The sequence below is a fragment of the Medicago sativa genome, chromosome 7 (assembly GCF_051527215.1).
Source record: "Medicago sativa cultivar Bolivia chromosome 7, Bolivia_mono, whole genome shotgun sequence".
NCBI lineage: Eukaryota > Viridiplantae > Streptophyta > Magnoliopsida > Fabales > Fabaceae > Medicago > Medicago sativa.
In genome coordinates this window covers 76207713-76231132 of record NC_140755.1, presented here as the reverse complement: position 1 = coordinate 76231132, position 23420 = coordinate 76207713, and the positions used below count along the sequence as shown (strand labels likewise).

Genomic DNA, 23420 nt, shown 5'->3' with positions numbered 1-23420 from the left:
AGCTCCTGGCAAACGTCCATTTGCCAAGGATTTCTGCATTTTGCCAGGGTTTTTGCCCCTGACAAATTACCAGATTTCTTTAGTGTTTTATAGTGTTGGTTCTGCCGGCAGGTCGCGGTTAGGGTCTCACTCTTATTTGATAACTTTGGTTCTACCGGCAGGTCGCGGTTAGGGTCAAGTTCCTTGCCTGTTTTCAAGACGGTCCAATCGGTCACTTATCAGTTGGTATCAGAGCTCCGGCTCTTGAAATCAGGTGCTATCTATCTTCTATTATTTTTTTCCTTAAAAAAAAAAGTACAAAAAGAGGTTCCGCCATTGTTATTTGTTTCAGTTTGTGTCATCTTTTTATTTTATTCCTTTGGAAAAAAAAAAAGAAGGGGCAAATCTATTTCTTTGTTTGGTCTTATCTCTCCTTGAAGAGTCTTGTTTCTTTCATTGCTGAAATCTTTGAAGCCGTGTTACTATTTTATTTAATTCACCGTTCCATTTCCTTGTTGTTCCTTGTTGTTCATCAAAGTTCATTTCATTGTTCAAACACATGAATTCCACTGATTCATCTCCTTGATTTGGATCCAGTTTTTGAAATCATATATTTGCATCTCGTTTTATTAATTATTACCTACTGTTCATTGCTGTTTCTTTCTCCAAAGTTATCATACAACTTGTTGTGACTTGTTATTCCAAGGGAAAAAAAAGAGAGAAAAAAAATCAAAAGTTTCAATTTTTATTTTTTTGTGCTATTTCATGGAAGCCAATCAAAAGAAAAATATTTTCTTTACAAGATGTCTTGTGAATGATAAAGTTTGTGGCTTGTATATTGATAGAAAATATTGGATCAATATTGCAAGTACAACCATGGTGGAGAAGTGGGAACTTCCAATACTTGAGCATCCAAAACCATACATGCTTTACAGTCTCGAGGATCCAGAGTTTAAAGATATGACTAATGTTCTTGTGACGAAACAAGTACGAGTGTCATTCATACTTGGAGAATATGAAGATGAGGTTCTATGTGATGTGGTGCCTTCCAAAACGAGGGATTTGTTACTTGGGCTTCCGTGGCATCACAAACATCGAGCAAAGTATGATCAACACACCAAAGCATACACATTTTCATTTAAAACTCAGCAAATCACTTTGACAAATGATCAAGTGGATCAATATCAAATCATGAAAGGAGAGACCGGAAAAGAAATCAATGAGAGTTTAGTCAATGAGGAAAAGCAAGAGATAGTGAACGAGAAAAAAGAGAGCGGTAACAAAAAAGATAGAGAAGAAATTCATGAGGAGAAAAAAGTAAAGGTGAAAGAAGATTGTAAGGAAAATGAAGAAGAACTTCCTCAAAGCGTAGGAAACAATTATGGAATTTGGAAATATGCATATGTTCAAGAATCAAAAGGAGAACAATTTTCACATAACTCACTTCCATTTACTGCTGGTTTGGATTTGAGGACAAATCCTCTTGAAGAGGGGGAGAATGATGAGATCAAGAGTTCACTAAGCATGTGGAAGGAAACCTATAAAAAATTCACATGACAAGAAGCATTAAAAGTCCAATTTTCTCCATTTTAATAAGCAATTTTCGTTTTTTATTTTGGGTGAATTTTTAGATGGTCTTTTGTATTCTCCTAGCCTCTCCAAATGCTTCAAAGTGGTGCTCTAAGTTATTATAATGGCTAGTGGGAATTTTAATCATGTTAGTGCCCATTTTCTAGGTAATAAACATGCACTTATCAATGTATTTTGGTAAATGCATGGTAGTGGGAATTTATCTTTAGTATTCCAAGCATAGGCTATAAATAAGAAGCTCATGTAATTCTCAAAAGACAATTTGGATTTTAATATATTTGAGTTTTCTCCATTGTGAGAGCTTTTCCTTTGTTCTTGGGTCAAGAACTTTTATAGTGTTGGTTCTGCCGGCAGGTCGCGGTTAGGGTCTCACTCTTATTTGATAACTTTGGTTCTACCGGCAGGTCGCGGTTAGGGTCAAGTTCCTTGCCTGTTTTCAAGACGGTCCAATCGGTCACTTATCAAACATTTTAACCGTAGAATGATTCCAAGTTCCAACTGTAAAAGTGCATAAATTGTCCTGGAAAAGTAAGTATATGTATGGTAATATAGAAGATTCTTTATTTGAAAGTAATATTTGCTTTCTTTATTGGGGAATGTAGATGATGAGGCTGAACTGGAGTGGAAAAGGGATGTGCAACTTGGAAAGACACGGGCATAAAAGACAGCTAAGGCAATACAAGAGTTTGTGGGTTCAGCAGGAATAGCGATGGAATGGAAAATAGTTGGTTTTTAACAGAACTAGACCCCGACCCGTGCGATGCACTGGTTTGTTTCGAGTTTCATATATAAGCATCAGATTAACTATATTATTAGTTGTCAACATATTTAAATGTATTATGCATAACATTTCAATAGTGACTACAATGATACGATTGAATAAATGAAATTAAAATCATTTTCAATATAAAAAATCAAGCAACAACATTTGCGCGTGTTCAGGTTGAAGAAAAACTACCTGATATTCTTGAAGCAAATTTGGACGAGTGGAGGTGGTGTATCTGCACACACTCTGATGGTCAAGTTAGTGAGTGTCGTGGGTGCTACGGAATTTTTTGGTAAGAATATGCATACTTGAGACAATGTCCTTGAGTTAATATTTATGGTTTAGGTTTAGGGTTTTGGCCGTTGAGCCTTTACCTGAACAGTTGTCATCAAGGGACATTTTAGTCCTTAAGGGACAATTGTGAGCGGATTAGGAGGAGACGACATCGTATCTGGACAGAATGGTCCAAATCGCATTTAGGGGTCATTATTCCAGTGTGGTTCTGTGTGAGGACCATGTTATGGTCCTTATGGGTTATGCGGAAGGGATATCCAAAACCTATCAAGAGTTGGTCGTTGGCCTAGACCGGAATAGTTGCCCCACAAGCTATTAGTTGAAGGACTCAAGTGATAGTTGAAGGACTCGACTTTCTTTCTTTTTGTTGTCAAGAGGGACTCGATTTTCTAACCTATGTAACATACCATGCATGAAAGCATATGAACGCTGGATAAGCACGTTCAGAGATTAGTAGAAGGTTGGGGAGATGGGTAGCTTACTTGATTGAACTAAAATATTAAAGAAGTTAAAAAGTTAAAAGTTCAGTTTTAGAATCCTAGCAAGAGAGAAATTAATAACATAATAATTAACATATAATATGCAAACTGTCATGGATGAAACTTGTATCAGGCTACTTTGAAGGTAAAGTATAAAGCTTCTATGAAATTGATTTGGGGCAACACTATTTTAAGATAGAAAATTTCCTTCTTATTTTTTCTTGTTTGTATATATCACCATGGTAGTGTGTAATTATTATTAGGACACCTTTTGTTCAATAGCCTCTATTGGAGCCTGTAATATGTAACTTATCAATGAAACATATTTAGATTGTTCAGACTTCAGTAGAAGAATCTTTCACAATGGAGATTGGTTTCAAAACTATCCATGAAATTAAATAGAAGCTTACCCTCTTTTTTTCTAAGCAAGAAATTGCTGCGTTTATAGAGTAAAATCAACACATAAATACTTGAAACTAGGAATTGCATTGCATCCATGACGCCTACTATATTGTTTTCATGCAAAAACGTTAAGTCAACTACAATAGATCCACTTAAAGTAGCATATTCTCCTCTAGAATAGGTAAAAAGAAAAACCACAAAACCTTAGCAAACATTTCTAAATGTCTGCACTATTAATAAATATATACACTTCTATTCTGGTACACCAAAAAGTTTCATATTACTTGAGAATCGAGGCTCACGGTAGTTTATGAACACCCACTCTCATCAATCCACCTAAGCGCCTCAGATAATACCTCAAAAATCCGTGAGGAGGACTTGAAGTCTGAACAGCGTCTTATGATTTTTATGGAAGAGCTAACTACTACTATACTAATAGAGAGAGTTGTAGGTGCAACAGGTAGCAACAATGGATGAGATGCAGATGAGGAGTGCAGGGAGTAAGGTTGTATTGAGTAGTTTACTTTCACTGAAATACCCTGAAATTGTTATTGTACCATCTGCAATTACTCGAGCTAGAGTTCCGGCTTCCGTTGACAGTAATCCTCCGTTATAGGTTCCGCGAGAAAGCCTTGATGACATCATTTTTGATAGAAGTGAAAGGTTAACTCCTGGATTGATCAAGCAAAAACACAAACATGAAGTAAAGAAAATGAGAAACAATTTAAAGATAGACAAAAATTAGGTATTGTTCTATCGGAAGCAGTTCAGTTTTCATTTGTCATCATTCCTTCTATCCATTCATGTTTTATTTATTACAATAATTCTAGGGTATGATGAGAATAAATTACCTTCGAGAACTTCAGCGGACACAAATGTGATAAGGGCAGATCCAACATATTGAATTACTGAATAAGGGATTAATATATGGAAGCTTAGAAGTAGTCCAATGCAAACCATGATTTCTGATGTCAGTAGAACTTGCCTGCAAGTACAAGCCAACCATCAAGTACAAACTCCATTTTAATTTGTGCATAAACTCATGAGCAACTTGCTAGGTTTCTTATTTCAAATCAAAGCCTTGAGATTTTTGAAGATGAAAAACAAAAGAACTGTTCAAAATTTTAATCACAGTGAATTTAAAGCCAGAGGTAGATTTTTTGTGATGTTAGAAACTAAGTTGGTCCAATATAATTAAAGCAATTCCTTAAGATTTTAAAATTACTACATATTGTTGAATAAAATATGGTTCATTCTTAATACACTTTCTAGCTGCTAATCAGAAACAATGAGCATTAAAGATTAATTTAAATTTTTGGCTAAGATAATACTAGAAGGACTACCTTTCTTCAAAGATGTTGCTGATGTAGCTTCCAATAACAATATTCACAGGAAGGACAGTAAGACCAAGGCATGCAAGGAAAAGGGCTACTTTGGTGGTTGACCAAATAAAATAGTATTCTGTTATAAGGCTTGATTCAGCAAGCACTATCTCCATTGCATATTTGAGCATAAAGTACACAAATAGTTGAACCTAATAAAAACATTCATCGTTAGTGCATAAAAAGATTGAAGTATACTTCATATTATAATTGAGACGACAAATTCATATTGTTCATATTGAAAAAGGTTCATAAGGCGTTCCTTACCTTTACTGATGGTGTAAGCAACTTATATGCCAGCACAATTGAAGTAACAGGTTTATGAGCTTCAATTTTATCATAAACTTCTTCGTCATCATCCCTTTCTTCTCCATCTTCATCTTGATCCTTTGCTTCTGAATTCATTAGCAATGGTTGCGTATGCATGTTCTCTACTGCAATATGTACTTGTCGTCCTAATCATTTAGAAATATTGAAACTGAATTTATAAGCATGAATCTAAGAGATAAACTATGGAGCATAGGATGGGGGGAACCACTTTCTTTCAATACTAAAACTTTGATCTGGCTTCATAGGACAAAGTTATTTGACTCTAAACCATGAAGTTAACCTGATATATATACACCTGATTGGATTTGCTTATTTAAGCTTATTGAATGGCATACACACTTGTAATTAGGACTGTTCATGGTTCGGTTTAGGAAGAAAAACCAAACAGACTTCTTCAAAAAAGGAAAACCGAACTGAAACTGAACTGTTGGTGGTTCTTCCCAAACCGAACTAGTATAAATGTTTGGCACGCTGTAGTTCTGAACCAGAACTACCTTCAAAAAAAGCAAATGAATTGTGCTTTTTCAAACCAAAACCAAATTAAATCGATTATTAAGACTATTTAAAAAGAATTAAAAACCAAACTGAACTGCCTGGAAAAACGTTGAACTATGATGGATAGTTCACGAACTGAACTAAACCCACCAAAATGACATCATATAACAAAATGAATACATGGAACCTTGCTGACATACCTGTTTCTGCTTCATAAGCCAAAAGATTTCCAGGTTCCTTGAAACAAAGGCACAACCACAGTAGATAAACAAGCCATGCAATAGCCATTACCCATCCAGGTAGTGTATCTTGGTTCATTGTCAACTTATAAATCCTAAAATCGGTCTGTAACAAACAAGCAATAGCTGGACCACAAGCCATTCCAAGAGCACTTGCACTAACAAAACCGGCCGATGCTTGCATCCGAAGTTTCAACGGTACACAGTCGCTGATATAACGCCTATTCACAGCCCTTGCAGAGCCTAGCCTGAAATATTATTGATTCATTTACTATGTCAATGACTTCAAGTTAGCAAAAATTGGCAATTCCCTTCCCAAAGATTGACGGCACAGTATATGTATCGATAAATTTAATTTTTTAAAATTTCATGACAGTCTAAACAAAATTTCTGTTAAGGAATGCTCAAGATTCATATCTAGTATACTCAAATCTTCTGCAGGGATTGAAGACATAATTAAACCTATAATATACCAGAATCTGAAGTAACTATGCTTTCCTAATAAGATAAGAACAAAAACATTATAATCATGTCATGAAAATTTTATGGAAAGTATGAAACTTATGAGAGTAATAAGTGTAGCTTTACTTCCCTTACAAAAAACAAAAAAGTGTAACTTTACTTACCCGCAGAAAAGGCGTCCCATAAGAAGAACTGCTACTGAGTTGAGATCATAGGCCAAGGCATACATGATGTTTCCAATCATAAGAACAATGGTACTGAATATGAGAGGTCTTAGATAAGATCGGTTTGACCACGCACTGAAATAAACAGAAGCAAAAGCCTGTGCAACAGCCATTGATCCGATGACGACACCGCAAACACTTGCAGCAGCTCCAAGGTTCAGTGAGTAGTTGTCAGCCGTAGGTACAATGATGTAAGTATTGACCATATACAAAAATGTGCTTGCCAAGTTCAAAAGAAGTGACATGAAATGATATCTTTCATCAACAATGTTTTCTTCAGATGGAGATGGTGATATCTCCTCTTGTTGCATGATAAAAGCGTGTCTTCCCAAAAACTGAAGGAAATTTGTTGAGTTGGATAATCTGTCTGCAGCTACTTTGATAGATTCAAGAATTGGATCCTTCAAGAAAAAAGACAGAAGGATATCCTCATCAAAAGTTGGAAGAATACCTTAGATTTTGCGTATGAGTAAACCAAAAGTACAATGGATCAAGAGTCAAGACTAACTTGATGAGCATAAGAAGGTTGGTCATATATAGAAATGTAGCTTCCTTGACACTTCTGTAAATCATGAAGGTCTGCAAGATTATGAGACAAGACTCCCACAACAGCACCAATTCCCTGCAAAGAAACTACTACATGACGATACTGTTTCAAATATACAAAGATCACATAAAAGGAATCTAATACAAAAATACTACCTTATATTTTGTAACATTAGTATTGTAACATTAAGCATGATATAGTCAGGGTTAGAAACATTACCACGTGCCTTAGAACCTGTCTTAGCTGAGAATAAGGATGATTTGCGCGTGTCTTGACATAATAGTCGGTGAATTTATAGCCGAACCGCTTATCAAACTTCTTCAAGATCTTTCTCAAACCAGTAGCATTCATTTCCACAAAATGAAGAAGCCTTAACAGGTCTCTTCCAACTTCTCTATTAGCTTCTTGGAGTTCAGATATCTTTGAACTATCTGGTTGCTGTAGAAGATTTTGGTGATCTTGTCCAATATGTGACAGCCTTCGTGCAAGTACACCTTGTTGTTCAAGTAGAAATAAAACTATTTTTTCTATCTGAAAATCAAGAGCAAGCAAAAAAGTCTTAAAATTTCATTACATAAATGTACCGCCAATCTAAACATTTCGTTAAGCGTATTGACCTGATTGTCTAGCAGCAGTGAAAAATCTCGGAGTACATTATGGTGATTTTGAGCTCCAACCTCAATTTGTTCTGCATATCTCTTGACTTTCTTTTTCATAAACTTATAGTTAATGTAGTATCTGTAAAAAATTAAAAAGTGTTACCTGAATTAAACAAAACATTTCTGACTTTGGTACAAGAATCAAAAGAAAAAAGCATGAATATTGTTACCCTTTCCATTCTTGAATCTGTGATTCTCTCAACTTCTTGCCAAAGGCAACCATATTGTGCACTGAAAAAACACAAGAAACCTTAAACAATATTTTCAAGCTACTCAAGATGCTACAAAAGAATGTTTAAATAGAAGCAGAAATTAAACCTTGTAAGAATTGGCAGTATCCCTCTTTCTTCTTTGAAATCAAATCAAAACTTCAATTACAACAATATCATGGACTTTTGTATCTGAAACCAAATTAGTGTAGCTCAATTATGAATAAATCATAATTAATAGAAAACATATAGCGTTGAAATGTGACAAATATAAAAAGCACATTCAGTTATAAATTATAATGTCTGATTTTGTTTCACGTTAATTTCTATTTTCAATAATTGCTATGTCATTTAGTCAACCACATCCTCCCATGATCACTAAGATTCACTATGAAAGTAAATAATGAAAATAGAAACACCATAAATGACAAAAATAACATGTTTGACAAAATTTAATTGCCGCACAAATGAAGAATATGCTTACTCCAAAATAGAAAATGCTGATTTTATGCAGACAAAACAATCATTCTGTTGATAGTTGAAAATCAAGAAACATAAAAGAGAGTGTGATGAAACTAATAACAACAGTTAGAAAGTTCAAATATTGGAAATACCTTTGTGCACAAATTGATGTTCATGTCATTGTTCTTTAATGCGAGAAATGTCACTCTTTATAAACTCGACAACAACATGGTGCATGAACTAACTCAAAAAGTTTCATAAAAAGTGGTTAAATGGTAAATTTGCATGGTGGATAATGAAAAAGGTACTTAGTATATGCAAAAGTGAGTGTTTGTTTTGTTAGCACACAAAAGACATTAGTGGAAGTGAATCATGTAACAAAAGTATTAAGGAGAGAACGAGTATGTAGGCACATGTGATCCTCTGTCCTTACGAGGGTTGGTGTTAACCTTAACATAACAATAACCTGCTGAGTAGGAGTAGGAATTGTCTTACAAGCTGACACCTAGCTATTGTATTGTCTTTATTTACAATTATTATTATTATTATTCCTTAAAAAAAATTATTATTATTATATTTGATATTCTCATCCCAATTTATCATAGAGAAAAAAAGTATCAACAAAACAAAACTAAACTAATTTCATTTTATTCCAGAATGAAAGATTTTCCAAGATTGTTTTTGTTGATGTAATTTGCTTATTAAAACTTTTTTACTTACTTTTGATATTTCAACGTATTTGTTGATATAAATTATTTGTTACAATTTAAAAATCACAAATATCTTCCTTTAAAAAAATCACAAATATTTATCTTTATCATTTTAATCCAAATCAAAATATTTATCTTTTATTTTTAATCAAAAAATCAAAATTTCATAAAAAAAATAGTATTGTTCATGATTTATACAGTTTGTCAATAAAAATGGACTGACTGAAACATGAGTGTATATCTAAACGCCGGTTCATATAACATAAATACATCCACAAAATAAAAACAAACCTTAAATATATGCTACATCCACCGCTCATTTTATAATTGATGTATTTAGTCACTATTATAAACCAAAAATGTTTTTGTACTTGTATTAATGATTAAAGGGTTCCCTAAAAAAAATGATTAAAGGGTGTATATATTATTTGTCAGATAGGGTAGGTGCAATAGGACATCACTTGGTGACATTGTGGTGTCAATGTCACATGTGACAAGTGTCATCCTTTACTTTAAAAGATATTATTTCCCTCCAAAATGTATGTCGTTTTACAATATCAATGAAGAATTAATATTATTTTTCCTATTAAATTTTTAACTATTTATTATTATCTCTTCTTTCAATTTTTTAATTTATCTTTTCAATATCATTTACCAAGTACAATTTTGTAAAATAATTCATAATATATTTTTTTCAAACAAAATTAATTGCAAGAAAAAGAGTATTACTTTTCCCACCCTATGTCTTTCCCCGCGCGCCCTATTTTTTCCAATTTTGCCCCTGATCCGGATTACGTTTTCCGGATTACATTGTTAGAATTTTGCAGATGTTTCCGGATTTTAAAATCTGGAATAATGTTTTACCAGAAGTTTTGCAATTTTAAGTTTTACAGTTCGTAAAATAAAATGAGAATAAAAATAATAAACAGAAATAAAAAAACATAAGTATAAAAAGAAATCATTTTATTAATATATGAACAATACATTACAATAATTTTAAAGCTTTTTAAGCTTATTACATCCTAAAACTATTTCTAATCCTATCCTATTACATAAGTTATACCAGTGGCTCCAGCCACTGGTGGAGAGGAAAGAGGGTGGGAGGAAAGAAGATGGCGGGGAAGAAGAAACCAATGCTTCCTGATGGGACATACCAGGAGCTTTGGTGTTGGTGGGAAGACAGAGGGGGCACAGGGGCCTCTAGGGAACAAGAGACCATGATGGTCAACATGACACCCAGGCAAACCAACCTCACACCTAGACTGACCCCTTCCCTATTGACCGATCATATGACCCCTGATGATTTTCAAAGAGGCATCTTTCTATGAAAGACCAACGATGGAAACACATCGTTGTAGAAGATGAGAAGAGGAGAAAGAAGAAAGGGTGAAATTTTTCCAGGAAATGTAGGCTATATATAGGGGAGGGGGATGAAAAGAAGGTGGGAAGGTGGTAAAATCCGGTCAAAAAACGTGTAGAAACACGTTTTTCAACTTGATCACCGCCCAAAACGTTTGAAAAACGTTTTCTTTGTGATGCAGACCACCGGCCAAAAGCTTCTGGTGCAATCCGGAATATATAATCCAGAATGCACATATATTTCGGATTATATATTCCGGAAAGATACGATCATGGGGTGAACCAGAGAACTTGGGACTTTGTGTATGGTGATGCTTGGTTCGGATTTTAAAATCCGGATTGCTTCCGCATTGGATTCTTTTATGTGTCCCACATTGCACTGACAATTTTCGTGGTCCACAAGGGGTCCCTGTTTTCATTACAAGTAAACTACAACGCCCAGATACCTCTGGCTTTGATCCGAACACCAAGCTAGCGGCAGTCTACTACAACGGTGGAACACCACCCCATCTGTTTAGGATTCGCGACGATGTCACCCTCTTCGGGCTGAAGGATGAGCTGGATCAAATAAACCGTCAACTCAACCATAGAGACACGAGAAGGGTGGTCGATGTTGAATATCGATGTCCATTGTCCGACTCAGTCGGATCACTTCGCTTCAGCCGGATGAAACTCACAAACGACGGCGACGTGAGAACCATCTTCTCTGCCTTTGGTCAGCACAGCGTTAGAGGACTGATCGAGTTGGACGCTTCGTTGGTTAGATCTGCTGAACAAATTCTTAAAAGTTTGCACCGGCCCAGGAACTACGAAGAGATCAGGGCTCTGCTGGAGGGACCAGAGGAGGAAGAAGTTAGTTTAGATGATCCGTGATAATGTGTTATGTTTTAATTAATCGCGTGTTTTATGTTGTTTTAATTGCGTGTTAGTTATGTGTTGTTGAATTAAGTTGTTGCATTATGTTTTAATTGCGTGTTTTATTGCGTGTTAGTTATGTGTTGTTGAATTTAATTGCGTGTTTTATTATGTTTTAATTTACGGCAAAGATGTTCATTTAATCGATAAAATAACCAAAGATATGCTTTTCGGATTACGAAATCCGGAATAACATAGGGCGTAAGTGTATTCCGGAAAATGAAATCCGGAATGTCTCAGCATAGGATTCTTTTGTATGGACCACATTGCACCAAGAGTTTATGTGGTCCACAACATCCAAGGACCTCTATAAATACATCATCTCCGGTTTTCAGCTTCAATACCATAAAAACACACAAACACACCAAAGAAAACCATGCAAATTTTTGTCATTAAGCTGAGGATCTTTCTCATGATGTCGCAAATGGATGATGAAGATCTTCATCATGTTGTCAAAAATATATAAATACTCCTTCATGCCTCCTTGATACATGCTTAAGTCAAAAATATCAAGAGGTTGCTATGAGTTAGATCTTGCTGTCTGCCAGATGAATATGTCATTTGGCAAGGCAGCAGGATCTAACTCAAAGAAACCCTCTTGAAACACCTTGCCCTTCTTCATTATGTTGCAGATCTAACTCCAAAAGAACAGGTTCTTATGAACTCGATAATGTCGGCCTGCCGATCGTAACATGTCAGTTGGCATGCCGGCAGGATCGAGTTCAAAAGCTCCTCTTCGAACCACCTTCCCAAAAGATTCATCATTTATGTTATTATGGTTTTCTTTAACTGTTTATTTGTCTTATGTTGCTTCAATTTATGTTATGTATCTTTGACCAATTTTTTTCCAAGGCATTCGCAACGAAAACGATCCAAATAAAGTGTCTAGTGCAGTTCGGACTTTATAATCCGGAAATACTTCATGCATTCCGGATTATACTGTAACGCCTTTTATTTAATTATTTTTATTAAGTTAGAATTTATTTATGTGATTTAATTATTTATAAGAGGTGTTAGTATTTTATTACGTGGCATATTTCTATTATTTATTAGAATATGAGAATTATTAGTGTAAGTAGAGTTGGGGGTTAGAATAAAAAGGAGATTAAGTTGTTGGGCCCAAATAGATTTAGAAAGAATAGGAAGGTTATAAATAGAGGAAGCTAGGTTGAGAGAATAGTTTACAACGTACGTTCAAGTTTTGGAGAAAAGAGGAGAAAAGCCAAGAGAAGAAGAGAAGAAGAGAGAGCTGCGATTTCTGCAAAATTAAGGTAAGGGTGAGACTATCTTGCTTTAATATTAAGTTATAAATCATTAGATTACATCTAACAAAGTTGGGGAGAGTTTGTGAGATTAAGAGGATTAGGGTTTTGATTGAAGAATTGAGGATTAATGGATGAAAATTGTTAGATTGATGTAGAAACTGTGAACAGTCCTTAGATAATCCGTAGAATGATTATTGGAATAGTTTTGAGGTTTAAAACATATGATTAGATGAGAAGTCGGTGAGTTTAATAATTAGGGTTTATGAGCGATTTTGATGATTAGATGATGAAGAACCGTAGAATTAATGAGAGAATCATGAACAAACCTTAGATATCCTATAGGAATGTTATTAGAAGTAGTTTGATGGTTAGAAACATGAGAATGGATGAAATGTTGAGATTCTGAGAAAAAGTGATTTTTAAGTGTTTTTGAGAAATAAGTGATTCTAGGATAAGTTGTTTTGGAGATTTAAAAATATGATTTTTCAGTAAAATATGATAGGATTTGTCGAATAGAACGCGTAGGCGAAAACGGAATCGGATTCAGAGTAACGGTTAGGTTTTTACGGACGAAACGGTGAAACCGAAAAAAAATGGGACTGCACAGAGCTGCGTCGCAGGTGGGCTACTGCCTTCCCACGCCTGGACGCAGTTTTCCACGCCTGGGCGCAGCAAGGCAGCCCCTCATGGGTGACTGCTTGTTGTGCTTTCGTTGCGTGCTGTCAGAACTTCGATTGTTGCATTCTTGTGTCTTTTTCACCCCTTTCCGTGTTGAATTAGCTTTCGGTGTAAACATAAAAGTTGTAGATATTTGAGTTAACTTTCAATGGTTTTGGTTTGACATGAAAATGATTCATAGTTTTTGAGTTATGATGAAAATAGTCCAAGTGGATCTTCAGAAAACTTTAAGAAAACTTAGCATAACTAATCCCAAGTTAGTCCAAAAACTTATGGTTGGTTTCCCAACTTCAACTTAAGTATTAGAGATTTAGTTGAGGTGTTTTATGAGTAGTTGGCTTATGTCTCATTGATCAAACTTGATTTGCTTTTGAAGAATGTTTTGGACTTTGATATGTATGTAATTGATTAATGTATATGTGGTTATTGTTGTTGATATGTTGGAATACATTATGTGAGTATTGTATGATACATAATATTATGATGTTCTATGATGTTAAGTTGATATGATTCATTTCTTATTGATGATATGATATTCTAGCACTGTTATATGCTGCAATTGTTGTTGTTTGTTGCTGCTGAATCGTAGTGAAGATGTATAAGTCGGTCTAAGTTGTCATGATTTAAGAAGTTGTCCATTTTAATGGAATTGTATAAGATATTAACGTTGTTGTCCCAGTTGTGGAAAATTGTGTCGTTGCATAGTCAGTGATGGGGGCTTAATGCCCGACAGGTTCTTTATGACCTTAGTGATGGGGGCTTAATGCCCGACAGGTCCAAATATGACCTTAGCGAAGGGGGCTTAATGCCCTGGTGGTACCACATGCATGTTGAAGTTGTCTAAGTTGTTGTTGAAGTTGTCTAAGTTGTTGTTGAAGATGTTGTTGCATTGTAGAGTCGTCATAACTTATATTTGATGATGATTTAATGATGATGTTTGTTTAAGAAGTTGATTACGAACTTAATCATGAAGTTGTTTTCGATAAATGATATGCTTTGATAATGATACTTATGTGAAATACATGATGATGCTTATGATTCTATTTGGTGTTAGATGTTGATGCTTATGATCATTATATGTGTTGATGTTTGTGATTAATATATGTGTTGATGTTTGTAATTAATATTTGATGATGTATGCTGATGTTTATGAATTAGTAAATGATGTTATATAATGATGTTTACGTCTATAATTAAGATGATATAAGATGAGGTGTATAACTAATGTAGGAGATTAATGATGCTAGTTAATGGAGTATAAGATATGTTAATGATGTTTAAGTTGTTAAATGTACTTTATATGATTTATATGTTTAATATTATTGTTTGAGAAATCTCACCCCCTCCTGCTTGAAAATGTTGCCCTTCGTATGGGTAACTTGCAGGTAATAGAGACTAGAAGTGTTCGTGAGTGGACTCCTCACTTGTGTCTAGGTGCTCTGATACGTAACGGGATGGGACTTACTTTCATATTTATTCCTTACGTGTCTTTTATGAACTTTTTAAGAATAAGTATTGAACCAAATTATGAGATTTTCTGATAAGGCCTGCGTGCCAAGACTTTATTCATGTCGAACTATTTCCGCTGCGTATTTCCAGACTTTTATGATGTTGAACCTGGAAGGATATTTATTAATATCTATTTTATGACTTTAAAGTAGTATGTGACATTCCGTTTATGATTTAAATACTCTGATTTAATACGGAATTTTTATGTTGGGAAAACGGGGTGTTACATATACAATCCGAAACCACTCAGTAACAATTTGGCCGGTGACGTTTCACTAAAGGTTTGGCCGGTTAGTGGAGTTTTAAAGCGGTTTTTGGACGGTTTTGAATGAAAAACACGTTTTCTTTGACTTCCAAATCACCTAGGACTTGTTTTAGGCTATAAAAATGCTTGGATCTTCAACATTTTTCTTCATTCTTCTTCACCTCCTTTCTTACATTTTCTTCAAAAAATTTAAGTTTTTTAGGTAGCTTTTAGGAGTGTTTGTGGTGTCATGGTCATTGTTGACCGCTTATACAACCCCTGCAATTGCATTTGCATTGCAGCTTATGCGTCCGGATTTTATTTTCTGGAAACACTAACAATCTGGTCCGGAAAACGAAATCCGAACCAGGGGTATTTTTGGAATTTTTGCAGGGCGCGCGAGAAGGCAGCAGGGTGGGAAAAGTAATTCTCCAAAGAAAAAAATCCTTATGAAAGAGACTATAATTGGGCCTTATCGGAAACCCGGCCCAAACAGATTTTGATATTTCAGGGTTTATGGGATTTTATGTTGATTTTTCTACGATTGTGTGTTTTGCGAAGGTGATTGATTCAGAAGAAACCCTAAAAATGCAGAACGAAGAAGGCCAAATCACCGAGCTCTACATTCCCAGAAAATGGTATAAACTTTGATTATAATCTCGTTATTTTCATTGTTATGGAAATTGAACTGTGTTTTTTTGGATTTGTTTCAGTTCTGCTACAAACAGATTGATTACTGCCAAGGATCACGCTTCGGTTCAGCTTAACATCGGTCATTTGGATGAAAGCGGTGTCTACAATGGTCAATTTTCCACTTTTGCCCTCTGTGGCTTCACTCGCGCACAGGTCTCTAATTAATTTGGATTTAATTGTTAATTTGCTGTGTTTTATATTCAATACTAGTATTTGTTATGTATGAACATAATTTTAATTAGCTTTAGTCTCTGTTTGAGTAAACAACATAAATGATCATGAAATCAAGTTAAAATGGTTTTCATATATTAGCTATATGCTCTTTTCATAAGCTTTTCCAAATAGTCTCGCAACCTATGAAGCACGGACACTCCTCGGATTAGGTCGGACACGCGTTGGTATTTGACACCGACACATATGATTACACTAAATTATGTCATTTTAACAAATTATTATCAACGTGGACTTGTCGATGTCTATGTCATGTCCGGGTTTGTTTCCGTGCTTCATAGCCCACAACTTTGCAAGTGGTTGTGTTTGTGGATAAATTCTAATAACTCATTCCAAAATAGTTCCTTAATTAAGATGGTTGATTCTGTTTCTCATATTGGTATTTTACCCTTTTAAAAAGCTATTTTTTGGGGAAAATTTGGTTTTATTTTTTGTTTTAATTGTCCTGTATTTCATTCTGTGGGGCTTCTATTAGTTTAGATTGTATTTTTTTAGTCGATAGATTACAACATATTAATGTGATTCCAAGTGAACAAAGAAGGACAATGGCTGATAGAATTGTCAAGAATTTCATTGCATGAATTCTGAGTAAATTTGAACTGATAGTATACAACTAATACTTATAATCTGCGGCCGCAAGAAGAGTATGAGAAAGTGAAAAAGTAAAAGTGAATGGAACTAACATTGTCAACTTTTGTAAGAAAAAAACGTAACTGAAAATTGATATGTTGCAATGGTTTTTGTTCTTTAGAAACATATTGAAATATTGCTTTTAGGTTGTGTGACTGAATCATGATATGTTTATTAATGCTGTGTTGAAAGTTAATGAAGTTGGGAACTATGGTTGAAAAAAATATTTAACCTTTATAAACACGTTGGAATTACTCTCTGTACCATATTGTATTCTGATTTATATCAGCCATTGAACATACTATGTTGTTCTCTTGATACACCTTGATGATTCAGGTTTTATGAATTGCATTTCTAAGGTGCTGATTTCATGTTATGTCATTTTTATTTCCAGGGAGATGCTGACAGTGGAATTGATCGCTTGTGGCAGAAAAAGAAAGCTGAAATTAAGCAATAGATGTCGTGACCGCTTTCTTTATTATGTGTTGAGTTAAATTTTTGCTAGAGATATTGGATCTTTGTGATCTATGTATTGCAATATCTTTTTTTAATTTCTTTTTGGTACCTTCAACTAAAGTTGCTCTTATTAATTTACTTCAAAATATATTCAAGTGTTTTCTCTCACTTGTTAACATTTCCCTAACTTTTATTATCACTGCCCTGCCCCGCTGGTCATATCCATTACTCCATTACATCCATCATTTCCATTGCTGGGGAATTCGGCTTAATTTAATTACTGTTCTATGAATATTATCTCACACTACAGTAGAAACTCTTTAATTTAATACTCGGTAAATTAATAAACTCTCTAAAATAATAAATTTGTCCGGTTCCGACTTGGGCCAATGTAAAAAATTGAAAAACTCGATAAAATAATAAGATAATAATTTTTCAGGAGATCCCTTTATAATTTTCGGTCCCAAGAAAATCATAAATTAATAATTCATATAAACTGAAAAAAAAATATATTAAGAATTCATTGAACACATTTGTTCCTCTTGTTTACATTTACTGTACTTCAAAAGTCATTATTGGTTTCCAATGCATATGAACACAGTAGTTACTAATTTACGTTGAGTCACAAGGTTCGCTGCAACGTAATTCTAAGAGGCATAGACTAATTTGTCTTTTTATTTGGTATGTACACTATAATTACTTAAAAACTCTTTAAATTAATAATTATTAATTTATCGATAAATTAATAACTCTCTAAATTAATAAATTTCTCCGGTCCTGACATTATTAATTTATAGAGTTTTAACTGTATATGGAAAAACGTATATAAGAAGAATTGGAATAATATGAAACCTTAGAGACGTTTTATTTCAATTTTGTAGACGATGATTATTAATTTTCTTTGTAATTTCATATAAATTTGCAACTTAAATTTCTTTGGAATCGGTTAATTTAAGGGGGATGTATTGGATTAGGATTTTAAAAGACTATTTTGATAAAAAAAATCTTGAAGATTTCAAAAGATTGTGTAGGAATGTATTAACTTTTAAGATTTTTGTAAAAGACTTTTAAGATTTGAAAGTACTTTGTGAGAATTCGTAAGATTTGAAATCACTCTACCAAATTTTAACAAAAATAAAAAATTACAAGAGTGGATGGCAAAAGATATTAAAAAAATTAAAGGTATGCATGATAAAAAAAAATAGAAGATACAATTTACAATGACAATTTTCATGAGATTGACTACTAATATAATAATAAAATCAATTTTTTTATAACAGTAAAATCAAAACTTATTCCTTGAAAAAAACGTATTGATACAAATAGAATAAATATTAGTAACGTGATCTTGAGTTAAAAAATAAAATATAATGCCTTTTGTTTATATAAAATATTAGTAATATGGTTGCTCATAGTTTAGCTAGGGCGGCCTGTTCTTGGGCTAGTCACCGTATTTTTGATTCTTATTCTTCTTGTATTGAACATTGATTGATTAATGATATTAGTTAACTTTGTTTCGGTCAAAATAAAATTTAAATATTTCATAAACTAATTGAAAATATTGTTGGAAAATTCGAAGTTCTATTAACGAATCGTATTGCACGGTATTAAGTTGAAAATATTACATAAACTAAAAATATTGTTTGAAATACGAAATTATATTAATTAATCGTATTACAAAGTATAAATTTCAAAATATATAAAATAAAATAAAAACACATTTTTATATAGAAAACAACCTACATTATACAGCCATAATAACAGGTCTAAAAAACGTCTTATCAAAAACAAAATACTATACATGTATGTGTTCAACAACGACAACTCCTTCATCATGAAATAAAAACGGAGTGAACCACAAAAGATTAAAATCTGGAAAAAAGAAAAAAACATGACATAATGACACTAGAAGGGAAAAAAAAGTGAAAGAGGATGTTAACAGTGGTGAAGTGGGAGTAAAAAGAGTCTCAAGAAATCTCATATGTTTGTATGAGATTGTTAGTTTTGAAATTTTCAACTAAAAAGTCTCACAAAATCCATTATAACAAGGAATCCATTGAAATCTATATATTTTTGAATACCAAGAGATAGTTTTTAAGTTGAGAAAAATTTTGATTGAATACCACCAAATTTTGTTGGACTATTTAAAAAATCTTGAAAATCCTCATTGAATACCACCGGAATTATTTCTAATCTTTTAAAATCTTGATTGAATACCTCGAGATTTTTTTATAACTAAAAAGTCTTTTAAAATCCTTCAAAATTCCAATTGAATACACCCCCTAAATGTTAATTTATGTTGAGAAGTTTTGTTAAGATTTCAGATTTAACTCTCATGTCTAATTCTATGTAGTAGCAGGAATGTTTGCCAATTGTCGTATGCAAGGTATGGGGTTCGAATCTCGGACACCACAAAAAAAATATTTGAAAAAACTTTGAGATGGACAATATTAATCAAGTTTATTGGTTAATATTGATGCTTTTTATGTTTGATGGTGCCAGAGTGATATACGAAAGGTCTATGTAGTAGAAAGATTGTTTCTAGAGTTCTAGCAATCTAATGTGAGAAATAATATTTGGACAACTATTTTGTGACAATTTTAGACAACTTTTTTTTCGTACTTACATGATATACTTATCTTTTCTTTTTTTTTTTCTCTCTTTTGTTTTTAATCAATAAAAAAAAACAATGTTATCACAAAAGTTGTCATTAAATAATTGTTCAAATATCATTAGTATACTCAAGAATCTTTTCACATGCAAGCCACTAACTTGTAACTTGTGTGCCCCAAGATCACTTTGTGGAAGGATGACCTCCAAGCAAAACTATAGACTAAGAGGTATTTGGACACGTCCTCCTCTTAAACTATCTAAGCCAATCAATTGTTTTTTAAAATATTTGCGGATGTCAATTTTTGTGAAGTAGTTATAGTTAATAACCATACAACACATATACATACAAAACTATTATTTTCAGAAGTATATATAACAAAAGCCTTTAACATTAAAAAAAAAAAAAAAAAAAGAGTATATGTATATTATGAGACAAACAACCACAAGTGGCTTATCCTTTGCTAATTGCTGGTATTATGTAAGGGTAAATTTTAAATTATCATATCATATATGTAAGCAAGATAAAATTATGTAAAAAGAATGATAAATTTTCCTGATGTGAGAGACATTAACTAAAGTTTTACTTGAAGATGACAATTTTGCTTTATTAATTATTATAATTGCTAATCTAGCAAGGACAAAATGTTCGACTCAGCGTTCAGGAATACATCGTACAACAACAATTATTATTATAGAAACCAATCAAATATTATTAATCTTACATGAATGTATGTAAACAGCTTTTTCTTACTGTTTGTTGATACATAGAAACCAAATAATCCAAAATGGTGAGAGTGACATGAATTTCAAAGTAGTGCCAAGAAGTGTCACTTGAACAATGATATTTATTATCACATCCTTAAAACTGTTGGTATGACATTCAAGACAACCAGCAGAAAACATCTCAGGTAACATGATTAGACTTCAGTTTCTTGTAAGGATGCATGTTATAGTTGCTTAAAGGATCATATAATACCAATAAAAAGTGTATTTCTAAATGTTTCAACAAAGAAAATGAAAAAAAAAAGAAGGGAAAACAGCAAATTATCATATATACATATGTATATGCAAACGAAGGATATGCTATTTGGACTTACCAGTACAGATGGGCTACAGATGAAGATGATATTCCATCAGAGTAACTGATTTTCTTCAATGCTTTATGCACCTAAAATTTTGAAGGACCAGAGCACAGTGGAGAAAACTTTAGTTTGGAAAAAAGTGACAAATAAGGAAAGTTTAAGGACAAATGAATACAAACATGTTTGAAAGTTTTGGGTTTTGGGTATATAACAAAGTGGGTGACTTGACACTTGACAGCCAAAAATAGTGGAATCTCTTGGCTCATGATGATTTTTTTGTGAATAGTAACTATTACAGTATTACCTTACTTTTTTTTTATCAATAGTGGGTAAGTATGTTTTGTCCTGAGTTCAAAGTGGCTTTATTCAGCTTGGTTCTTTTAATTATTTTTGTTCACATTGTCCATAATTATTGATAATTAACTGTGTTATATGTTCCTTTCACTCTTATGACTATTTTATATTAACCCAACTTATGAACACTCTAATAGCATACCTTATAAATATAAGCACTGATATATGTCCCCCAAGTTTAGAGTAAGAGACATTGCAACTTCAAATAACATAATAAAAATCTTTTTGAGAATTGTGTGACTTTAATCGATAAAAATTTCCTTTCTCCCAATCTAAAAGGGTTAAACGATGTCGATGTAAATTAGTTTTACCATGACATCCAATAAAAACTCACTATTTCTTGCAATTAATTTCAAAATACACTTATAAAAATGAAATGATGCAGAAGAAAATAGAGACTCGTTGAATATAAGTGTAAATTTAATGTGATTGCATGCTGTCCTTGTACGTCAATTTAGTGGCAGATGTTGGTGTTCCTGTCTACTGCATCCTTTTCACATGCCAATTAAATCTTTTTTCTTCTTTTTTATCCACAAATTGTATGGTCTTCAAGGAATATTCTATGCTTTTATCACAATGATGAATAATATTTTCTTTTTTATGATGAATAATATATATACATGGTTTCCCTTGTTCCCACAATTTATGCGTTTAATAGTTTCTTTACACTATAAATGTGGGCCACTCAGACATAGATAAGAGTGTGCAAGCTGATGTGTTATTTAGATGTGATTTGTAAATGATGAATTTGCCAAACTCAAAATGTGGTAGTAAAGAAAGTATTAATATAAACCATGTAAATGGAAGTTCATGTTCATGTATGATATTGATTCTGATCGTCTGTTGTTATAACATAAATAATATCATGAGTTTTATGACTAAATTTACACGGAGAGTTGAACTCAAAATATTAGTCTATTAGATGGAAGAATTTTATGACTTAAATATTATAGGGTTAAATATGTTTTTGGTCCTTATAAAATTAATTGGGAACTTTTAAGTTTAGTCCTTACTTAATTTTAATAGTTTTTTTGTCCCAAAGTGGAAACTTAAATATGTTTTTTTGGTCCCAATATTATATTACGTTTCTTTATCTATTCAATACGAGACTAACATTTTTTTTTTTGAAGAATCAATTTGAGACTAACATTGTAACCTCTTTTAAGGAGTGACGTTCACGGCAAATTTCTCTCGATCAGCATTGGTTGCATGGTAGCCCTTACTCTTTAGCGAGTCAAGATCCTCTCCATTTTTTTCCTTCTCCATTTCTACCATTTGGAGGGATATAGACACACAAAGTTTTGAGAAAAAAAAACAAAAAATAATTAATGATGGTGGGACCCACTTAATTGTAGGACCCACTTAATTGCTCCTCTTTAGAGGCTTTACTTATCTATCCCTTTAGAATATGAGTTATATTATCTTTGCCCAATGATTTTGATTGAGTGTTTGGTATTTTTGGTGGTGTCCGGGATACGAACCCCAAACCTTGCATATATTATGCATTATCTTTACCAACTGAGTTAAACTCACGGTAACGAGTGTTTGGTATTTTAACTTAAGATAATATATTTTCATATAAATTCTGAAAACATATATCAATTTTATTTTCTTATTTCTTTCCTTTTGATTAGTGAGAAAATGAAAGAATGCTTTTGTTTTGCTATTTGTGACTTTGCAAAGATTAAGGCACATGTGGGAGCCTAGGTAACTGCCTAACAAGGACTATAATATGCAACATAAAGACAAATAACTTTGGTTTGTATTGTTAGGCAATTAATTTGATTTTAGTGGAAGACTTAGAAACTCCAACTGGGAAAATGGTTAAAGAAAATATCACACACACAAACACGCAGTTCTATAGGCCATTTTTAAACTTGTTTCATTTTGTCCTTTATATATACTAATTACTAAGTTTCAATTTTATAACTTTATATAATGGTGAACATGCAGTATCTGGAGTTTTTGTTAGATATGTATCAACAAACAATCATTTAATATCATACCATATTTTATATTTAATTATTTTGAATTGAATTTAAATTTGTTTTATTTTCAGGATACAGGTAACCAGCAAAATTTCAGAGTAGTTAAGACTTCTCATTATATAATTGAATCCAAAGAACCAATTCATACTTTTTTTTTCCTTATAACAAGACGAT

The 23420-nt window shown here is 32.9% G+C and overlaps 2 protein-coding genes across 3 annotated transcripts; one reads left to right on the top strand and one right to left on the bottom strand.

Annotated features, from left to right (window-relative positions):
- Positions 1-3575: 3575 nt before the first annotated feature.
- Positions 3576-21077, bottom strand: LOC146908593 (SPX domain-containing membrane protein At4g22990-like). Of its 2 annotated transcripts, none has more exons than XM_085722371.1 (12): positions 20920-21077; positions 8167-8249; positions 8019-8079; positions 7807-7927; positions 7409-7720; positions 7151-7264; positions 6583-7043; positions 5918-6204; positions 5160-5347; positions 4854-5044; positions 4362-4495; positions 3576-4181 (listed from the first exon to the last, which is right to left on the bottom strand). In XM_085722371.1, the coding sequence occupies exons 3-12, from the start codon at positions 8069-8071 to the stop codon at positions 3943-3945; spliced, it is 2100 nt and encodes a 699-aa protein (XP_085578497.1). In that variant the 5' UTR covers positions 8072-8079; positions 8167-8249; positions 20920-21077; the 3' UTR covers positions 3576-3942. The 2 variants fall into 2 exon arrangements, with proteins under 2 accessions (XP_085578497.1, XP_085578498.1); XM_085722372.1 differs by lacking the exon at positions 20920-21077 and adding an exon at positions 8672-10138.
- On the top strand, positions 15678-17377 carry LOC146908594 (small ribosomal subunit protein eS21y-like). The gene is made up of 3 exons (XM_085722373.1): positions 15678-15837; positions 15913-16045; positions 17148-17377. Exons 1-3 carry the CDS (start codon positions 15716-15718, stop codon positions 17208-17210), a joined length of 318 nt encoding a protein of 105 aa, XP_085578499.1. The 5' UTR covers positions 15678-15715; the 3' UTR covers positions 17211-17377.
- Positions 21078-23420: the final 2343 nt, after the last annotated feature.